This window comes from Opisthorchis viverrini (assembly GCF_000715545.1).
Source record: "Opisthorchis viverrini unplaced genomic scaffold opera_v5_14, whole genome shotgun sequence".
Classification (NCBI taxonomy): Eukaryota; Metazoa; Platyhelminthes; class Trematoda; order Opisthorchiida; family Opisthorchiidae; genus Opisthorchis; species Opisthorchis viverrini.
Window position 1 is genome coordinate 1,085,203 of NW_008751670.1, and position 22,133 is coordinate 1,107,335.

General features: G+C 44.8%; 2 protein-coding genes across 2 annotated transcripts in view; one reads left to right on the forward strand and one right to left on the reverse strand.

The window, feature by feature from the left end:
• The window catches only part of T265_01309 (hypothetical protein), a gene marked incomplete at both ends in the record, with an annotated part of 39,604 nt that overhangs the window by 5,264 nt on the left and 12,207 nt on the right, over positions 1-22,133 (forward strand). The window contains 4 exons of the mRNA XM_009165315.1: positions 968-1,172; positions 5,336-5,415; positions 11,875-11,953; positions 12,843-12,952. Coding sequence (XP_009163579.1) covers positions 968-1,172; positions 5,336-5,415; positions 11,875-11,953; positions 12,843-12,952 — 474 coding nt within the window. The remainder of the gene's footprint in view (positions 1-967; positions 1,173-5,335; positions 5,416-11,874; positions 11,954-12,842; positions 12,953-22,133) is intronic.
• Positions 21,578-22,133, reverse strand: part of T265_01308 (hypothetical protein) — a gene marked incomplete at both ends in the record, with an annotated part of 13,284 nt that continues 12,728 nt past the window's right edge. Inside the window, one exon of the mRNA XM_009165314.1 lies at positions 21,578-22,069. Within this exon, the coding sequence (XP_009163578.1) occupies positions 21,578-22,069 (492 nt within the window). The remainder of the gene's footprint in view (positions 22,070-22,133) is intronic.

A 22,133-nucleotide genomic window follows, 5' to 3' on the forward strand; every position in this document is an offset into this window, starting at 1 on the left:
TAGTGGGCCGCTATGTTTTCATGTGTGATTAACTGCCTGTCATGTTTCCGCTGACGACAAAGAAAAACGTAAAGAAACATTCACCCGCCGAAGGCAGTCGTTTGTGCAAATTCATTGTAGGCAGTGTTGGTACGAGGCTATCAGGTGTCACCGCTTGCGCCAAAATATGACTTAATGACTGAGGTTTTGAGAGTCGGGAAATATTTATGATAGACCTCTTTTTCGTTCCTAACAGATACTTCCAGCTGACTTAGGAGTTACCGGTTTTCGACACCCTAGTGTTGTCATCGATGGGCTGATTAAGTGGTGGTCCCCGAAAGTGCTGTTTTACGCACTGAACTACGTCTGGTGGATATGCTAGAACTTGGCTAGACGCCTATCACGCCGTTTTGAATTTAGTATGAATAGAAACTTTGGTCATACACAGTAGCCGTACAATTTATTGGACTTGGAGACGTGAACTAATTGGAAGCTGATTGGATTCCCGGGCTTCAGGAACAAACGAGGGGGAATGAGCAGTTTACTGTATTCTCTGAAAGATTATTTTTCTCTTTCGCTCCCCTAGAAGGTGGTTCGAGGACACTTCCATTATACCGCCGTTATCTTGTGTCGCCACAACTTACGTTACCTTCGTAACGCTTGCATCTTAATTTTTGTTGTATTACTTTTACTAATGCCTTAGCATCCTGCATTGAAATTGGCTGTAACTGGGCCTTTATTGGAGACACTCGTGGATATGTAGTGATGAAGATAGCTGACATCACCATAACCGCGACCGTGCTGGCATTTCAGCTGACTGACGGAAACACTGCAATCAAAAAGCAGAACCCTGTAGGCAAACTTGGTGAAAAGATACACGGCTACTGGACATTAGGATGAGACCGTTTGACTCGTTCTTGTATGAGTCAACACGAGATTTGTCACCCATAAATAAGGTCTGATTCTCGTCCATGATACCCCGTTACAGATTTGTGACTTCGGTTTGGCACGCGTCAACGATCCAGAGCATGACCACAAAGGTCTTCTCACCGAATACGTGGCCACGCGTTGGTATCGAGCCCCGGAGATTATGCTCAATTCCAAAGGCTACACCAAGTCCATCGATATCTGGTCTGTTGGATGCATTTTCGGTGAAATGTTTAGCTGCAGACCGTTGTTCCCGGGAAAACACTGTATCCTTTTCGCGGTCTCTTCCTGTTCTCCTCCATTTGTTCTGCTGTCATCGAAATCTGAGTCCAGATACCGCAATTGAATTGTGCTTGCCCTAGTGATAGGCTGGCTCTCAATTATCACCATTGACCAATCTTTTTTTTAGCAAATTTGGATAATACGGGGTGAACGATGCGTGAAAAACTTCGCCTTTGTTTGGTGCTATTTCTGCGCATGTTACCCCGAATCCCATAAACGGATAAGTCGTAGGCGTGGCTGACCAAGTTAACCATAGTGTTGTTCCAAGTTGCATGGCCATTTCTAACTGCGTTCCTCTTAGTACCTTTGGTGGAGACTTCATTTCTATCGGTCTCTATTTGGCCTATATTTGTAGCAACCCCTTTAACCAACTTGACAGCAATATTGGAGTTCACAACTTGTAAAATGAGTCCCACTGAAATTCACTCTATAGGAGTAGAGCGAAGCCACCTTTGCGACGTACTTCGTACAGCGTGTTAGGGGGACCTTGTACCTCGGACAGCGCTGAGGACAGTGAGTGTATCCATCCGTGATCGTTTTTAGGCCTGGATGAGGCGATTGTCTCCTTTGGGTTGCTCGACAGCCATTCGTTTAACAGATCTTTCTTTGTTTCGTGTTCTTTGTATTAAACCGGATTAGCTCTAGAGAAGCTATGTGGTGGCATCGTAAAACACGCACTGTTCTCCTGAAGTTGTTCTTTCCGTGAATAGTTTTTCCTTAGATCGGGTATGTTGCATACAGCGGTCCTATGATTAGCAGTTTCGGCAATCCTGCTAGACCAGGGGATGCGAATAAGCAGATCGAGAGTTGCTTAGAGAATGTATTTAATCTCATGTTTGAATATCCATCATTATGCAACATTCCGCTGATCATCCGGTGAGTGCATTCTAGTCCTATTTTCCTGCGATTGCAAGCGCACAGTTTTTCTAGGTGCTAGCCCCATCAACACCATGGGTTGGTCAATGGCGCAGAAAGTGTGTAGCCAACCGTTGTGGTGTATATACTGTTCTACTTTGAGAGGAGAAGGTGATACAATCGAGAAACAAACTTATCAGTTCTAAAGAGTTTGGATGTGGCCCCTGAAGTGATGAATGCTGCGGTGAAACGCTTGCTGTATATCTTCCTGAGAAGTATCCTCCCTTCAGAGGGATGTATCTAGGGTGGGAGTCCCTGTATTGTGCATTCTAACTATAAGCCAGCTTGGAGAAAACAGTGCTTCAAAATAATGCTCAACCAATGTCAAAAAGGCACTGGTGGACTATGAGGCTGTTCGCGTAACGAATTGGTTTCATTTCCCTGTCGAAGTTTGTATTTACAGGCTCTCGCACTGAAAATATTTTCGGATTTATTTTATTCCCAAACTACTCGCGGGTGGTCTTCCCAAGTGGCGTCACACTGCATAGAAATGCCCCAGTTGCGTTTATTATTCGCTCCAATATCAGTGTGAAATTTCGGCTTCCATTTGTAACATTGTTACATTGGTCCTGTCCCCATTGTCGAACGATCACTTCCTTTTGTGGGTTGGTCGAGCTCAGGATGTACTTGTAGGCATATCTGGTTAACTTCCTGTCAGATTCCGAATTATTCCAGGGTTTCCGGTGTCTTTTAACTAACTTCCATTGACACGGTCATGCGCGGCATAGCTTGCGTGCATTCGGTTTGAAATGTCATGTATGCAAAAGCCGCGTTGTTATTTACCATCCACGGATCCGGTGATTGGTCTCGGATGCATCTGGTCACGTGAGTTGGTATGTGCATCTACGTGTGGACCTCGACAAGGGTCCTAAAGTTGCCAGTCTGACCAGGTGTGCATTGACCAGGGTAGCGATAAATTTATGGAAACAGTTTTTCTCGACCAAGATAGTGTGATTCCGATCCTTCAACCTTGAACATCATCCGATTCCAACCAGCCGATGGATAAACACTGCTGTTTTTGCAGATGAACTGCACGTCCTGTGTTTCACTCGCCCGTTGAAGCACTGGATATAAAATTAGCCTCTAAGCGTAACATGCTACCGTTTGGAACCGGTTGAATAAGACGCAAAGTGCTCCAATTTGAAAATTCAACGGAAATCATGTGATTTTGAGGCACTGTCCCTACTGCATGCATGACGGCTCATTTGTTTGATTCTAGTATGGTCTTTTTTCGGTTTGCGGTGTGCGCTAGTCCATCGTATAGCGCTTGTTTGTAACTTTGAAGCACGGATGGGCATATGGATGACGGGGCGGCCACATGAATTTTGTGCTAAGGTTGGACGTGCTTGCACCAAGTTACTCACGAGATATCGGAGCATCATCTTAATCCAAGTGTTCGGTTACCTTTCCTTCATCAGAGCCATTTGGATACGATTGTTACATTTGGTGCCTAAGTTGAGCGTTAGTTTTAACTCGCTCATCTGTGTGCGTCAGATGTTGGGATACGATTAGTGCCTAGTTGATGTTGGCAGATTTCACCTCATGCTAACAAGTACGTAGGCGTGTATGCACACCGTTCTCTGACTTTGATCACTGGTAGCCGTAGTTTTGGAGGCTGGAAACCCGTGTGGCACTACATATTGTCATTCTGATGGGTCGCGTACACTGGTTTGACAGTCCTGAAGGGACGTGAAGGCACGGTAAAAGGCACGCTATGCAGGAGAACTTGACAGTTCACTCACGATCAGCCTTCCGTACGAGCCATGGGGTGCTCGACACAGAAATCACACGATGTGTATTAGTGTATGGGACTCTGATGTTAGTTAATGGCTCGCCCATAACACTTTCGGTCTATGTCTCCACGTTATATCGAGCCAAGATACTGAGTCTTGAGGAAACAGAAAATGGTTTTGTGTGAATCGGAAACCCCGCACAGTGTGCTTCGAAGACGAAAAACGATAGAACAAGGATTAACCAAATGAAGGACTTCAAAACCGTTCCACATCCAATCTCCATAGCAATGGGTCGATACATTGTTTGCCAAGTTTGACAGTTTCGTTGCAATGAATTTGTCAAGCTTAGTGAACAACGCAACCATCTGATATCAGTACTGATTTGAAGAGTTCCCAAAATTCAACAAGATTTTCCACAGTCCCCAAAGCAGATTTCTACTGACTTTCTAACCCAAACCATTGGCTGTTGAAATTCTCGTGATAACCGAATGATGTCGCGGATGGAAAAAAATCAGAAATACTCCATTAGCAGCTGAAACACCGATGTAGCCCTCGGTACCTCCGCATAATGCTCACCCCCCCCCCCTAAAGAAATCGATTTTGTTGTTCACTAGAGGATGATCGATACAGAGCGAGGATCATTTACTTACCGAAATCTTGTACCTTTCAACACAACGTGTATTTGGTTAAGATTGTAATGTGATTTGTTCAGTGTAACTCACTTTACTTTCAATGGATTCCCGAGTTGGTATTTTTTGCACATGGAGCGTATTCCATCCGTCTTCTTTTCGGAGTCCCGTTCAGACTGGTCTCACCTATTGTTCACCATCCTGTGGAGCTAAATCGCAGTAAAAATTTGTGAGTTTTCGCATCGATCCACCAACCCCCTCAAGTTCGAAAAAGTGCACACCAAATTTCAAATTGAAAGTTTCCTCTGGAACTGGTATCAGACCGGAACTTTCTCCCCGAACCCTTTAGGATTTATGTTTTCTTCCAGCTGCATTTTTTAAGGGCCAGCGCCTTGTTATATGCAAGAGTCTCCTCTCCTCTCCATCATTGGCCGTCCTCATGATCCCCAACAGCTATAGAGTAGAAAATCCTGGTTTTCTACTGTACGCGCGCGATGCGCTTTTTTCTGCTTACTGTGGACGTTATTGCGATTTCGAGGGGTTGGCATTTTATTTGTTGTTTAGGAACGATGTTATTCGACGAAAAGGCGGGTAGATAAATCCTCGCCGAAAGCAATCCATCGTAGGCCTCATTCTAGTTTTCAGCTCAAGAGAGAGCCATTAAATTTTTTGGTGTAGAGCTTTAATGGACTCTAATGTGCTTGTCAGTCGGCTGGCCAGCAATTTTACTTCTTCACTGACGGTGGTGTTCGGAGAGGATTCCGGGATAATTACCAGTGGAATAGTTCTATTTTAGGTCAAATATGACGATTTCCGGTCCTTAGTTGAAAGCATGTTCCTTAACCTGTCAATGTTGCGACGTTACCATAGACGTTGATCAACTCACCCTTATCCTCGGTGTTTTGGGTTACCCGAAGCGGGAAGATCAAGCGTGGATCGTCAACAGTAACGTAAGTCATCACACCGCATTTACTGATCGTCATGCTCCGTTTTTATATCTGATCATCAAATTGAACACACCTGTGTCCTGAGAAAAAAGCTTGTGGTTTCAGTTTTTTCTTCCTTTTGGCTAGGCTAGTGGTGGTCTCTATGTGACAAGGAAGAGAATTCCTTGTGTAGCGAGCAGTCCCCTTGCTTTGTTTCCTGTGTCCTTGATGGTTTGTCATCTTATTTCGTCGCATGTTGACATTCTCCTTTACATGCGTAATTATACTGGTCAGCAAGGTCACTAGTGGACATAGCATCTTCTCGAATAATGGTAAAAACTATTTGTTTCATAGACGTAACAAGCACACTACTCATAAGGTCGCTGAAAACCAAATTGGTATGAAAGTAAGTGGATGTGTCACACTGTTTTATTATATCAGTCATTTATCCGTCGGTGGGAAGGCAGTATAAACCTACTCAGTTTAACTACTTCAGTCGAAACATTGACCGGGAAAGTAAAGAATAACCGACAATCATATCCCGGAAACATCAGAAACGAGCGATTCAGTTGGGTTCTAGGTGAGTCTCTCGCAAAACCAAATTTGTTTGCAAATGAGTGTATTTCGCTAACACTCACATTCCTTAGCCGGTGTTGTCGTTCCGTCAGGTCTTGTTGCGAACTCCCATCTTGATTCAGACTGAGATTCGCGTTTTGCCTATTTCCAACAAACTGACCTGTCGATTTTGTTCACTTCCTCTTGTCTTCTGGCGAAACTCCTTTAAAAAATAACGAAGGTGTCAGCTAGATACTCAGCTAAATCTCTCATGCTTCCGAGTATGAAGTAAGACTGATGGGAAGTCGAGTACTAAGTTCACCGGATGAATCCCGAAAAGGGCCGTCCAGCAGTTTTCATGGACTTTATACGAGGTTTCATATCAAGTGGCTATTTTTTATTATGAAATGCCGGATAAGTGCAAGTGGGAGCGCCCTGTGTACCGTACGGATAAGCACTCACCTATTTAAACCTCCATGGCTAATTTTTAGGCTAACAGGGTAACCTGATGTGCAAACTCTTGACCGTCCCACGCATCATACCCCATTTGGAAACACCCCTACTGGGAACAACCACTGCAGCAGTCGAGTGACAGTTGATCTCCATTTGAGAGGTAATCAATCTCACAACAGGTGTCAAACGGTAACAACGACAGACTTTTAAAACACACATATTTGGCTATAACAGGTGTAGATTGTGCACACTGCGTAATGGCACATAGGGGGAATGGAGGTGGTGTTAAAGTCCTCTGGCTGCGGCTTTTTTCAGCTTACATGTTTATTGGTCCAAGCTGTGACGGTTGCAATCCTATCATTTGACTATCCCGCTATATGCTCTTTCTTTCTGTCCACTATGCACTCGCTATCCGATGTAATTGTTACTGCGCGTCCCGAGTTTCTAGTGGTACCGTCTTGAAACGTTGGTAGACGTTTGTATGTAGGGGCATACACCAACTGCTCAATTGTCATGACTGATTTCAACGTCTAAAAACAGGCCATTGTGCGCCACGTAAGCCGGGGTGGAGTGTTCTGTAGCAATGCCAATTTCAGCCATCGAAACAACCCCACCGATGTCGATATTTGTAGCTCCAACGGTCGCAATTGCTGTCGTGCTAATATATTCCCATAAAATCGGACAGAGTTGGAGGTCTTGGAGATGTATTTTTAGGCTGATTTAATTAAGGTAAATCAGGGGACTCTCAATAGGCTTTATGTGTTGGCGTTTGAAGGAGCTGACTACGTATCCATCAAGGGGTTGAGGTGAAAGGTGCTTGGTGGTGCCGAGTAACTTTTGCCAGGTTAGTTCGCTTCCATAATGTCATATGCTTACGTTTAATTCGATAATAATTTGCTGCAATTACTGATGTTATCCGATAAAGCGTCTACTCATCTAGCGACTTTCTTCGTTTTGTGAATTATGGGTCGGTACATTAAAAGTCCGTTGCTGCGAATCGCGCTGCAGTCTTCCCGTACCAACCCCAAGCAACACATGCGTATGGTGTCAAGGAGTTTAGAAACAATGCTCGCGTGGCAGTTAGCGGGTTATCGTATAACTCGGATTGCAGTGGAAGTCTTTTCCAGTTGGAATAACAGGCACAACAGCAAACACAAGAAAATCACACCGCATATTTTCATCTAGTCAGTCGGTGACAACGACAACGCTGTCAACAAAGCGCATGTGTAGCATGACATTTGCAGCAGTCACAATCCACTGTTTGCTCTCCCACGGTTACTCTAATAAAAAGACACACAAACAGGTTCTCTTTTCACCGCACCAACTCACCACCTAATGTTTTAGAGCTGAAATCCCCGGCCTCTGGCTAATTGAATTGCATATTCATCCTTCGGGTAGCTTTTCGTTCGGAACCCTATGCTGTGAAATTTTAATCCTCTAGAGCAAAAAGCCAGTAATGCTTGGGCATCGAAATGGAGAATGGAGTGGCTTAGTTGTTGGGTTTCAACTGGACCTATAAGGATCTTTCAAGGACATAAGTCCCGGATTAGCTCAAACCACGTGACTATCGAGAAAAGTATTGGTAGCTATGTGTGCATAAAACAACGGAATTTCTCCAGCTTCTGTAGTTCATTAAATCCAGGAGCAGGAATATAATAATATCAAGTGAATGAATTTGCAACCGAAGTGAGGGAGAACCACTCAACCGCAAGCACCGGTTGATTTGCGAAAAATCAACGTAGATGCAAAGCAAGGATGGACGTTTTGCCTGGCAAAGCTGTTGATGCTTCGAAGTCCTATTGGCCTGCCTTAAACGCTTCTATTTGCATATATCGTAATCATCATCCTCATCAGCTGTAAGAACCGCGTACTTGTCATGCAGTCGAGATTAGCTATCAAAACTGATAAGTATGGCAAGAGACAGTTCACGTTGGAACCTTAGCTGAACAGGAGAGAAGTTCACGCCACAAGTGATCCAGATTTTTCCAGAAACCTAAAACTGGAACCAGCGCTAAGGGTGGTAATACCTGTGAAAGGAGAATATTTCTTTGTCGTGTATATTGGCTCAAATGGGAGCGAGATGGCCCAAGTGGTTAGAGCGCGAATTTACTGACCGGAAGGTCCGTGGTTCGAACCCGGCCTCTGCCTCTCGACTTCCCCTGTCTAAGCTTGGGCGACCTGGCAGTATCCCAGCCCTCGTGCTTCCTTCGAGTGGCATGGCAGCTAGGCACCGAAAGGGTGGTGCAGCTGAACGGTTTATATTGGCTCAAATGAATTCAAAAACAACCCTCAAAGTGTATACTTGGCTGAAGGGCATTACAAACGAATGGTTCGTTCCATTCTGGATTAAATCTCACGTTGAAATACGTTGTAAAAATGCGAGGCTCAGGTCTCTGAGGGAAACGTGAGGGCCGGGGTACTGTCGGGTTACCCAAAGCTGGTCAGCAACAGTCAAGATGCCGGATTTAGACCCGAACCACGAATCTTTCGTCCAGAAAGTTCGCTCCTTAACCACTGAGGTATCTCAACCTCAGCCAGAAGAAGTGCCAAAACTGTACAGGGGTCACCAGTAGTACTTATCCGTGCTCAATTACATCCAACTCGGGAAACACTCATGATGGGTACTGGTGAGGAATCCACTTTTCAGTAACTGAAGCGAGGCTCCGGCTTCACACTCGGCTCACAGTCGACAATTACCCTGAGAATTTACCAGGGAGTGCTGTACGTCCTCAGTGATCCACACCAAAAATGCTTATTCTGGCGAATAAATGTATTCTAACAGAATGTTGGCTTTTTCTTTCTATCCTCCTTATGGATTGTCTCTGCAGGTTAAGGTCACTGAATTTTCCTTCAGAGGTTACGGCGGTTGTCCTGCCCTTGGGAACCGCATATGGTTGGACCGATCAGAGCGATCGCTCCTAGGAAGTGCTCTTATAGACAATCAAAATTGGATGCAATTTTTGGTGATACTCCAAGCCGTTGAGAAGTTTCAAACCACCTTATAGGTTGTGTGTTCTACCGATAGAATTCTCAAATACCTTTAATTCATTGGTGCTGGAACTTAAACGTGTGGGAATCAAGTGTAACCAGCAACTTGCGTGAAATCTGATGGAACGGGATATCCGCTATAGCCAGTTGCTGGACTCCTCACGATTTTATAACCATATCGGCTGGGTGCAAATTGATAAAAATCTACATGAAAGCTAATTGGCTCGCACTACCTATGAGAAACCCTGTGCAGCCCGTGTAGGTGACTTTCAGGAGCACTGCTTGTGTGCCAAGTGGAGCTGGGGGGCTGAGAGAAGTTTCGATCAAAATCTGCCTCCAGTCACTGTACTTCACGCTGATGGCTGGTCCGGAAATCCATGATACCCTGAGGATCGACCTAACTCGGTGTCTTCTGAAAGGCGATCTCTTCAATGAAAGGCAATTTTAGTCTGAGGTTGTAGTACACAGCTGTATTCAAAATAAGCAGGTTCTATTGTGTGATGACATAGGAAGAAGGATACACAACTCCAGGCGAGACTGTTGGGTCGTTCTCCAACCTAAGTCCCCTACTGTTTATCTTACTGGTCCATCACTTACCCACTGTGTATATGTATGCTACTACTCACATTAGCAAATTTTCGGTGCAATAACTGTTTCAGATTGTGGATCAAGCTTTGAACGTTAGAAAGGCGCGCAAATCTCTGTTCTCGGGTGCTAAATCAGATTCAGATATGTCTCATTGACGTATCAATGGATATACTGTCAGACGTCTGTTGTGTTTGTCTTATAGTCCAAAAACAGATAAAAATCTATTCGACTTAGCGCAGACGGTAAGGTGTGGACTGATGACCTGTGGACCGATTCTACCCTCAGTATCTCACTTTTTTCTCAGTAACTGGGCAATGTTTCAGTCCTCATAATTCCTACAGATTGGGGAAATATATCATAGTAGATCACTGTGGTACACTACAATGTACATCTGCTTTCGGGAGTTCTAAAAGAGATGAGTCCCAACGAAAACAAAATTATAGCACTTTTTCCGCAGAAACCACGTCGCGATTTCATCTTCACACAAGTTAGGTGAAATAGCTCTATGCAAGTCAGTCCCACCATCACAGACAGCAATCCACCAGTAGCAAGTGTTGGCGCTTAGTACTACACGCCCGTAGATGAAACGGCAAATGAAGCAACTTGTCACAAAACCTCTTTTTCTCAGGTTTCAACACAAGGAGACTACAGTTCTGCGATAGGCGTCCTTACGTGCCACTACTCACAAGTAGCTACTCATCGTAGCGAGAAACCTTTCATGGTCCGACCAGGTCAGCTGACTTGGTAGGACTACTGCGCCCATAAAATTCGGAGCTGCATTGTGTAAAACCGCTTTACTGTTGGCTACTTTATGAATTCCTCCTCAGGTTTTTGCTAGTTATCCAACTTCCTCCACCAATATGTACATGACCTCTCTCCAATCGTGTGCATAAATCAATATGAGATGTGCATCCGCTGTAACACTCCACATGCCTGGACAATTGTGCAGGTTGGACACATACTGTTTGTAATTCCCGTTACCCTTACCTGCTGCTGAGTCCTATAGGGTGATTAGTTTGGCTTCCATATTTGTGAGAGTATAAACAAACGTACAAAGATAAAATGGGTCCTTCCTGATAAGCGGAGGTTTAGTTGCCAAGTTTGATGGTTGCTACACAGGTCAATGTGGATGGTGGGCCGAAGCTCCATATTAAAATTATAATGTTCATAATAATCGTCCAGCTTTAACACCATTTCAGTGCCTATTTACCACGTCGCCCTAAGGATGCACGAACGCCGAGACTCCACCGAGTTGCTCAAGCCTAGACAAGAGCAGTCGAGACATCGGGATTGGGTTCGAATCATGCACCTGCTGGTCAGTAGGTTTGCGTCCTAACCGTTGCACTATCTGGGACTTCCTTGGCATTGGAAAGTTTTCGGCTTTTTGGGTTAAGGAGGAGCTCAGTGAAACGCGCTAAAATTGGAGTATGGCAGAAGTCGTTAGTTCTCCGTTTCCTTCAGCTCTTCAACGTGATAATAGTAGTTGAAAATGAAATAGTTAATGGTGAAATGCCACTTTCTTACCAGCTTCTGGCGCACCCCTTTTACCTTGTAGGGCTATTGAATACCAGAGCCTGGTGTAACCTTTTTTCAGGTGGCTAGAGCCAAGGTCGATCCAGTTTTTGATCTGTTGTTACTCTAACCATCCCTGCCATACTGGCAGCGATGGTGTTCGCTGTGTTGTCTCAGAGCACTTCTTCCGGAATCACTTCTCGACTTCTGGTAGTATCCCAGCCCTCGTGCTTCCTTCGGGTGGTATGACAGCTAGGCACCGAAAGGGTGTTACAGCCGAACGGTTGTCTATTTCATCCCACTGAATTATCGTGTCACTTTGCTTATTCTTAAGGGAACCGTAAACTGCATCATAAAAACTGTGTTTATTTCCGTCCTCTCATAAAGGCTCGGCGTTTTGTCGAACGGTTCAAAAATAGCTCTGGGAAACCGTGGAAGGATGTGTACCCCATGGCAGACGCCAAAGGTTAGTGATCTACTTCCGATATTTGTAGGGCTGTCAGATTCTATCGCATCTATTATTTTATGTCTGCTTGTTTGTGTCTCTATCCTCCAACTCGGCTTGATAGAGTATCTTATGATGATGATGGGACAGAAATACAAATGAAGCCAACTACTCGGTAACCTTATTCGTCCATTTAAAAGTTGTTAAGGTCGTACATTCGTATTACATCGAGCCTGGTTGCGCTCAGGAGTTGCGAAACGTGTTGATTCACTTAACAACCGAAACCTCGCCACCGAAGTAGATTTTCACTGCTCAACTTCTCTTACTTATCGTTGATACTGCTTTTTTTGTACCCGAGGATTGAAACATGAGGCAGTAGACGCAACAGCGAAATCCAGTTGCACCGACCCAATATACTCATTTAGATGACCTTTCGGGCTCTTGTTTGGTCAGTTATTATGTTTTAGGTTACCTAAACCACCCCATCATAGCACGGTCGAGTCCCATCAAAGAATTGTCGTTGCAGACAGCTGGCTGTTGGACGGGATCGGCCCCTTCTACCAGCTGATTACTCATCCGCCCCCAAAGTGTGCGTATATTTACAGCCAAAACGCGTGTTATGCATAGTCGTATGGTCACATTGGGGGGAAGTCGTTAGGAACAAGGAGTAGTGAATAGTTTTGTACGGCGACTATCGTTTTCTCAATCGATTATCGATGTATGAAATGATATGCAGCCAAAAGGTGACTGACCTCACAGCTATCCTCTTCATACATGAAGTCCGGAAACGGCTTGTTCGTATACACCTTTCATGACCGTGACGGATGTGGAATTGAAAAACCCGTATGTCCCTTTGTTTCACGTCCCACATGAATCAACTAGTTTGCATGTTTTTCCTCTTGTTGAACAGCAATCGATCTGCTAGAACGTCTTTTGGCCTTCAATCCAGCCACTAGAATCACCGTCGAAGAGGCGCTAGCACATCCCTACTTGGAGTGCTACTACGACCCGACGGACGAAGTGAGTTTTTCTTTCACTGTAGACTGTCCCAACCTAATTGCTTTTCGGTCTAAAGCATCTTGGACATTGTCCATTTCTCGATGACTGTGGCTCGCACTTTGCTGAGAATTTCATACCTTTGGTGTGTGTGACAATTCTGTAATAACGGTGTTACGGGGTTGAGTATCACAAAAACGATCATTTCCATCAGATGTTTAGTTGAATCTCCAGGAAGCTGCAGTACCGCATGAATCTCATGACTTAACTTCGACCTAACTACACGAAAGGGGACGAGATGGCCCAAGTGGTTAGAGCGCGAATTTACTGACCGGAAAGTCCGTGGTTCGAATCCGACCTCTGCCACTCGACTTCCCCTGTCTAGGCCTGGGCGACCTGGCAGTATCCCATCTCTCGTGCTTCCTCTGGGTGGCATGGCAGCTAGACACCGAAAGGGTGCTACAGCTGAACGTCCTCCTCCTCGATGATTTCAATGACTTCTGTTCTGAAGTTATAGGATTATGCGGTTTAGCATATTCGAAATGCATTCAGTTCGCTTTAATCGTACACTACGAGTGAATAAGTCTGTTAGCCAAGCTGGTTTCTGATGAATTCCAAACGCACGGTGAGTGTAGGATTTTTTTGGCGAAATACACTAATTTGCAGCCAAATTTGGTTTTTCGAAAGACTCACTTGGATCTCTCGTTTTTAAGGATTTTTTAGGCTTTGTCGTCCGCTTTACATCTTGACCACCGAGTATCATGAAATGTGTTTAGTGGCACTGCCGGAATTCTGACTAATCACGTGAAAACTTGACCTTGCGGAAAGCCAGCAGGGTTTCTGATGCCGGTCATCCAGTTTCTGGGACTCGTGGAGGGATAGAGTTGTAATTCATTGGAGTTTGAACTGTGGATTTGTGTTAATTCAGGGCTGTATTAACGGCTTATAGGGAAGGCTTGTGTTAAGGAATGATACATGTATTGCTTGCACAGAGTGATGCCCGATTACCCGTATCACTCACTCCCGACCGTACTGGGGCATTAGAGCTTTAATTGAAGTTCAACCGGCACCACACAGTACACGAAAGGGGACGAGATGGCCCAAGTGGTTAGAGCGCGAATTTACTGACCGGAAAGTCCGTGGTTCGAATCCGACCTCTGCCACTCGACTTCCCCTGTCTAGGCCTGGGCGACCTGGCAGTATCCCATCCCTCGTGCTTCCTCCGGGTGGCATGGCAGCTAGGCACCGGGAGGGTGTTACAACTGAACGATTTTCATTTTTTTATAAATACATGAAAGTGGCATGCTAAACTGTCTTGTGGTACACTACCAACGACACTTTTAACACCAGAGAGGGGAACCAAAAGTAGTCAGAAAGACGGAATTGGGAAGAACCAGTATTTCAGTGCAAGATATCTTGTTCTCGGCTGTGGTAGATACAAATATCAAAAGTTCAGTAGGTCATTCAGGTCACCTGTAGACGGCTGATTGATTTATGCGGTAAGCAGTTCACATGGACTGGTCGAAAACCGCGAACCTGACAGGATACCAGTTTCGAATCAGTCTTTCCTTCAGGAAGCCCCACCCTCACTCGTGCTCCGTCAGTATGCTTTTATATCTAGCGTGGAACCTTTACAGTGGATTGTTTAACTCTGAGAAAGCCTTTCAGTGTGATCCCATTTATGCAACCTTACTTGATCGTGCCACATCCTGCTAACATTTCTAAGTAAGGTCAGCCACTACGAAAGCAAATCTGAAAACGCCCTTGGGGTCCGTGCATTCTCAAACAACGTGATCTCAGTCGAACACAAGGGCTAAAACCATACCTAATTCCCAGTCATTTGGAAGAAGCTCGGAATCAATTGAGGAGTCGTCGTTTCAGTAAAACTTAGCAAACAATGAGCCATTAATTGCTTGGCAGATTTTTCTGAATCATGTCCGACGGGCAATTCAGAGTTCTAAGTGTAACATATCACCAGTTACATTCTGATTCTGGTTTTTGCTGTTTGCCGTAGTAATAATAAAGGCATCTTCAAGACTCTTGGAACACGTTGGATTAAACCTTGAAGATGCCTTTTCAACCTTTGTCAAGTTCATAATATCTTGATTCTATCCTGAAACTACTGAATAAATAAAACATAAATGCTTGTTTGATTTCCAAAGTGGATGGTTTTGTCAGGTTTGCGTTGCGAGGCACTGGGTCACGCCGTGAGCAATGTAATCGGTGAAAAGATGCTTCATATGCTGTTCCATTTTCTAGATTTCAATGATGGGTGAGATGGCCCAAGTGGTTAGAGCGCGAATTTACTGACCGGAAGGTCCGTGGTTCGAATCCGACCTCTGCCACTCGACTTCCCCTGTCTAGGCCTGGGCCACCTGGCAGTATCCCAGCCCTCGTGCTTCCTTCGGGTGGCATGGCAGCTAGACACCGAAAGGGTGCTACAGCTGAACGTCCTCCTCCTCGATGATTTCAATGACTTCTGTTCTGAAGTTATAGGATTATGCGGTTTAGCATATTCGAAATGCATTCAGTTCGCTTTAATCGTACACTACGAGTGAATAAGTCTGTTAGCCAAGCTGGTTTCTGATGAATTCCAAACGCACGGTGAGTGTAGGATTTTTTTGGCGAAATACACTAATTTGCAGCCAAATTTGGTTTTTCGAAAGACTCACTTGGATCTCTCGTTTTTAAGGATTTTTTAGGCTTTGTCGTCCGCTTTACATCTTGACCACCGAGTATCATGAAATGTGGTTAGTGGCACTGCCGGAATCCTGACTAATCACGTGAAAACTTGACCTTGCGGAAAGCCAGCAGGGTTTCTGATGCCGGTCATCCAGTTTCTGGGACTCGTGGAGGGATAGAGTTGTAACTCATTGGAGTTTGAACTGTGGATTTGTGTTAATTCAGGGCTGCATTAACGGCTTACAGGGAAGGCTTGTGTTAAGGAATGATACATGTATTGCTTGCACAGAGTGATGCCCGATTACCCGTACCACTCACTCCCGACCGTACTGGGGCATTAGAGCTTTAATTGAAGTTCAACCGGCACCACACAGTCCGTTAGTCCATGTCAAGAATTCCGTTTTCGATGCACAAGTCGCAACTGCAGTTTTTTTAACAGAACCAGTAACCTTTGCTAGTTTAGCTAGCATTAGTTTCCAAATGATGTATCGCTTCTCAATATTTCTCCCATATCCCGACCAACAGTGAAAGGCATTTGCACTGCCATACCATGAATGCTAGTAAACTACACCGTATAGCGTTTCGCAGATTCCCTCTGGGGGTCCACATTTAAATACTACGAACATGCAGCCTACCCATGGCTTGAGTCCTCCGGAACATCTAGACTTCGGCACTCTCTCCCGTCTTCCTATGGGTTGCGTGGCAACTGTGAACCTGTTGTATAGATTGGCTTTATACTGTGCATCCGTGATTGCTAAAATAAACAGTCGTTCATCTGTAACACCCTGTCGGCGCCTAGCTGTCATGCCACCCGAGTGAAGCATAATGACTGAGATACTGTCAGGTTCCCCAGGAGCAGTCGAGATACCGGTGTCAGGTTGGAACGACTGACCTTCAGTAAGTTTGCCCCTTAACCACTAAGCTATTTTGAGCATGCGTAGCCACCATCTACCCAACAAGGTATTGTTTTCCTTTCCAAAACTATTGTTGGCAAAAGTTAAAGAATGGTGAAGAATGGTCCGTGATATAGCGACGTGAACTGGCAAACATTATTCTGGGGTCTCTGTGTCTTCTTGGCTGGGTTCCACATGGTTGGAAACGCTGCAGGAGCTGACACGTGACCGACTCCAGCAGGGCGCAATATGTCACCCATCTGGACTACCTAGCTTAGATTTTCGTGTCGCTGCTCATATCGGATCACATTCGCGCAGGAGGGTGGGTCAGCCCTGCTCACGGAGTCTTACGTTGACATGATGATCAGTGCTGCATCAACGGCGTAATCACATACTTGGTTGTTTTCTCTTAAGATATAGAGTATATTTGCGCCAACTTCCTGTATCTTCCACCCTTACTAGGGCTTTATTTTCTCATGGTTGTATGTCAATCAAGCGCTCGTATATATTACTGATGTATTGCTGTCAACGGTGATGGTCGTGATGAGGGACTGATTTATTCGTTTATTCGTTCTGAGAGTTCCAGAGCAATAGAATCCCTACTTACAACGATGATTCTCAAACATTTGATTGATACATGTTGATTGACCCCAGTGGTGTTAAGTTGGAGTTCTGTTGAAATCAACATCTAGTGTTCTTAGTGGAAGAATGCTATTTAGCTACCTTATTTTGTCACCTGATCTACTTTAACTTGGAAGCAGAGCATGTCTGTATGTGTCTTAGTTCTTTGATTCTCAGGTTGCCATATATTGACCTGGGGCAAGGCTATGGTCTTGGAAATGTGAACTGTTTACGCGCAACAACAAAGAGGTTGTTGTATGTGCTCCGACCTCCTTCTATGGGTCCGAATCGCTATGTTTCTTAGACCCCGGGTGTCATATGAGCGTCTCTCACTGTGGTTAGCTTGGTTTTTATGGCACAGAAATCTTCGGTCGGCCGGTGACGTTACCCAGATTCGGCTGAAAATACTGAAGTATGTGGTTGTCAGCTGATTTCAGTGACGTTCTTGTTGCTAATTTATGCCAGTGTCTTTAAATGTGCGGATCTCGGAATGCATATGGTAAGCCAGCACTAGAATCCTATTCTTATCTTTTCTGTTTTCAGTCTGATAGCGGATAGTGATAATGCTCATTTGGCATTTGTCCAACAGGTCCTTTGGCAATGGTTTCAGTCGTTACACATGATGCGCAATCTTTGTTCTGAAATTTTTGTGTCTAGATTTGTTTGCCACATCGCCGTCACAGGAATACCTCTTGAAACACGAGTTTCCGCCCCTAGCCAACCACCTTATTTTCGCTGATTTCCATCCATTCGCATTCTGCGTTAAGGTATGACTATGGAAATTAGTCAGGTCCTCATGCACAAGCTACAATCCGGGAAATCACTATAAAACAACACTTTTTTGTGGGTGCATAGTGAGCCTAACTTTCACAACACATCAAATAAGAGCACACATCTGTGCTCTGAGTTCATCTCTCCAGATGTTTGGTAAAAATAACTCAAAATCAGCGCGAAATTGCTACATATATTAATTCAGCTCGGGAATCGCCTGACCGGAAGGCTCGAGATTCGAACTTGACTCCGATGTTCTGATTACTCCTGTCATGGCTTAAGCAACTTGGCGGTATCCCAGCCTTCACGCTTCATTTTAAATTCACGCATAGCAGCTATCGATTGAAGCGTTGTCGCAACTGAACGACCGTTATTATTTTTACTATTACGCGAACATAATATTTGGGTACGTTTTGTGTGTTCCTGACAGCAATCATTTGTAAGGCGTCGTTCAAGGTTATGTAAACATCTTCGTATGTTCCCTAGTCGATTGATCTGAATCAATTAGAAACAAAATCGATCCGTCCGTCGATTGGACTGGTTAACTTATAGTTTGATGAGATAGTTTGGTAAAAACAAATCACATCTCGTGTGGAAAGTTCAGAGTCAAGACACAACACAGTGGGGCAAGACGTTATAATCCAACTTTTCGAGTGCCGTGTGCAACATTTTTCAAGGATTCTCAAAATCAGATCCCACCAACGCAAGCGAAGCTGCAGTGTGTCAACAAAATAGGACTGGCGGAAAGCTAAATGTTCGTCCCTAACCCGCCATGTGTAACTTGTGCACACCCTTTCCACACATATTGTGACGGAAAATTCTCGTGAATCCCGGTAGCATAGACTTTTACAGTACGCACCAGACAAACCGATTATGGCCATGCAACCGATAGCGGCGACTATTGTGAACCACGCGCGGCACAAACTATGTTATTGTTACCTCAGAGCGGACGAGTTATGTTGCTATACGTTGGCGACCGAATAATATGGGCAGATTACATTGATATGGATTTATTGTTCTAACATAACTCCGGTATCGGCACATTCGAGCATTCTGGAACGATAAATGAATGTATGGAAAGCATTCTGCGAAAGAAATAACCTATTGGTGGGACAGAAAGTGACATACCATACCATCACTCTAACCTGGCATCAAAGCTCTGCTTTGCCAGTTTGAAAAAGCGGCAACCAAAATTACCATTGGTCAGCAGTTGCTTTGACTGGTTGCTTGTGTTTTCATCCATGCTACGTAAATCGGCTTCATCATTACATCATTCGCTTCCTAACCCGGCCTTGGAGAGCAGGTTGTGGAGGCTACCGAACCGATGATTGATTGATTTGCGAGAGATTGATAGCAGTCTGCAGGCAATGGTTTGACCCTCGCACTGCTAGCCTCATCTTATACTCGTCCTGCAGAGCTGTGCACCGACAGACCGATACTGTGGTTTACCTACCCACCGCCGTGGTATACTATAGTGGGTCGCCAGTGGTGACTTTGTGGTGTTAGGTACAACGACCGTGCTTTGATCCGAAGGCGCTTGTGCGTGCGCACAACTTAGTTTGCGATAACCAGCATCTAAAATGTCGACTTGGGTGCGCGAATGCGCCCTGGACGACCGGACTGACGCATGTGCTGGTTTACCCTAAGCAGATGGGAAGTCTAAATGTGGTACAGTTTCAGAGGTTAGATCAACGGTGGACAGGTTTGGCTTTAATGAAGAAGATCCGAAAACGACTTTGTCCGAGAGTTTGTCCCATGATTGAGAAAGAGACGTCAGTGAAATGTGCCAACAAATTGGGCTAATTCTGTCTGTACTATGTCGAGGTGGTGATTTTATGACGTTGGTTAGACTGCAATATATACATGAGCTTTGTGAGAGGCGCCCGTCTGTTCATTTTTTTGCGGAGTGAGAATTCGGGCGTACAAGTGTTGCGCAGAGTAAAAGGCCAGTTTTTCTCTATCAAAAGCGCCTTCAGTTCGCTTATACGAATACACCTCTGGTTGGACGTCCATTTTCCCCTAGTTGTCCGGTATTGAAATTTTTCACAGCTAACCACCGGGCTGTTTAGTTGCTTCAGTGATAGACAACCTGTAAACTTGAAATCGAGCTATCGGTTCATCAACTTTGCGTATTATCTACCTACATATTGTTTTAAAGTTTCGCGGTAATATCATCCTAGTTGATGCCAACATCTAATCGCGTTTTCGCAACGTTCACAGTCAACTGGGCTATCTCCAGGACAGCTTAGTTGTCTTCTGTATAATGTTAAGGCTTTTGCCACTGGACGCTCTCTTTTTGACTTTTATATCCACTCCTTATTGAGCTGCCGGGCAGCAGTACTGGCCGCCTTCGTGATGCTGGTGACGCTTGTTATTTGCGCACACATCCGGTTTGATATGCAATCGACCACTCAAGGTTTATTGGACCACTTTTCACTAATGTTTTTCTTCTGGATTCACGGGACTTGTGTTCTGGTCACATGACCAACATGCGATTAACCCAGATTGGTATGTGTACGCTTCAGCGACATTTTATATTGATGGTATCTCTACGGCAGTTTCCAAGGCATATGTTGCACGTCTTATTGAATATACAGTCAAGAGTTGGGTGTGCACCCTTGAAATCACATCAGAACTTGGTGAACAAGCTTCTCCAGGTACACTCTCCGTCCATTCTTTTTCAGCGTATGCTCGTCTACACTGCTTCACACACAACAACGGCTTCTAATGTGTGTTCTTCTCAGGTCTTATACAATTGTTATTTCTGGTTGTATCTGTTTCACAAAGATGGGAACTAAATATCTTCTACTTGGTGTTGTCTTGTGTGCCTCATGAGTCTGCTTGTGTGCGCATTTCTGCATTGCGATAAACAAGGCACACAACTTTCCACAGGACCTAGCCCTACTTTGTTTTACCTTTGTTCAATATATCCATTATTGATCCGTTTCTCGGAATGGACACAAGGGTGCACCTGGTTTTCACTCATTTTTAACATGGGAATAATGATGTAAAATAATCCCAGTAGCGGAATAGTCCCGAATACAGAAGATGTACCCAGGTGTACCGACGTAACGTCTGTCCACGAGATCGGATCTGCTAAACTGTCAGGGAAACCGTTACCTATTTATCTCGATCGTCTGGTTCATTGATTGATCGAATGACGAATGGACAATTACAGATCATCATATGTGTAAGCAACGAACATAATCGCCTAGACAATATATCACATACATTTACTACGCATTTGCCAGACTCAATTTGACCAAGGTTGCGAATGATTTCAAGTTGTGACTTCTTGGTCAATTAAAGGGTCCAAAAGTTCTTGAAAGTAGGACCACGAGCGTATTCAGGGGGTGATGTGCGTTGATCATTCATGGTCACTCACCCCGAAGTATCATGGCTGGCGATTTCCTCACAGTCTTGCCCAATATAGGCTTCTCTAGTGAGTGCTAGTGCTTTGCACGTCCTTCTTCGTTGGAGCTATGCTTAGCATGGAATCCTTTCTTAAATGACTCATACCGTCATCATAATTGGCTGTAAGAACCGCGCACTTATCGTACAGTGGTTATAGCTGCCACAGTTTCGTTCACCGATGATTTTGGGAGACGGGGCAGGTAGGTGTATATTGGAGGCGGGAGCAGGGCTATCAATGGAATGTTAAGTGGCAGGATTGGGAAGGGAGCTATGCATTAAAGGCTTCCGGCCTTCCAATCCGGATGGAAATATCATCTTTCGCTAGAGCACTGGGACTGATACAGCTGCCCAGACAAACAAATTTGCCTACTACCTCCATCGGTTCATCCGCAAGCACGAGGCTAGGGTTCGAGCCTACCCAATCTTGCAGTAGCACTTTACACTTTGCAGGTGTGAAGCGCATGCCGAACCGCGAGGCAGAATTATTTAGATTATTTAATATTGTTTGCATTACCACGGGATCAGATCCCAGAAGAGCTATGTCGTTTGCGTACTCGATATCTGTGAGCGTAGGCCCAGGGATCACTTCGACCCCACAGGCATTAAAGGCTGGTAGTGCGTCTTCCATGATCGTATCAATGACGAAGTTGAAGAGGAAAGGTGAAAGACGACAACCCTGTCGGACATCACTGGATATGGTGAACTCAGAAGAGAGCTTCCCATAGACCTTTACACGGCCGCGGGAGTTGGCGTACAGCGTCTTAATGAGGGTCAAGAATTTATGGGGGACACCTTTGCTCCACAGACACTGTCATAGTGCTTGG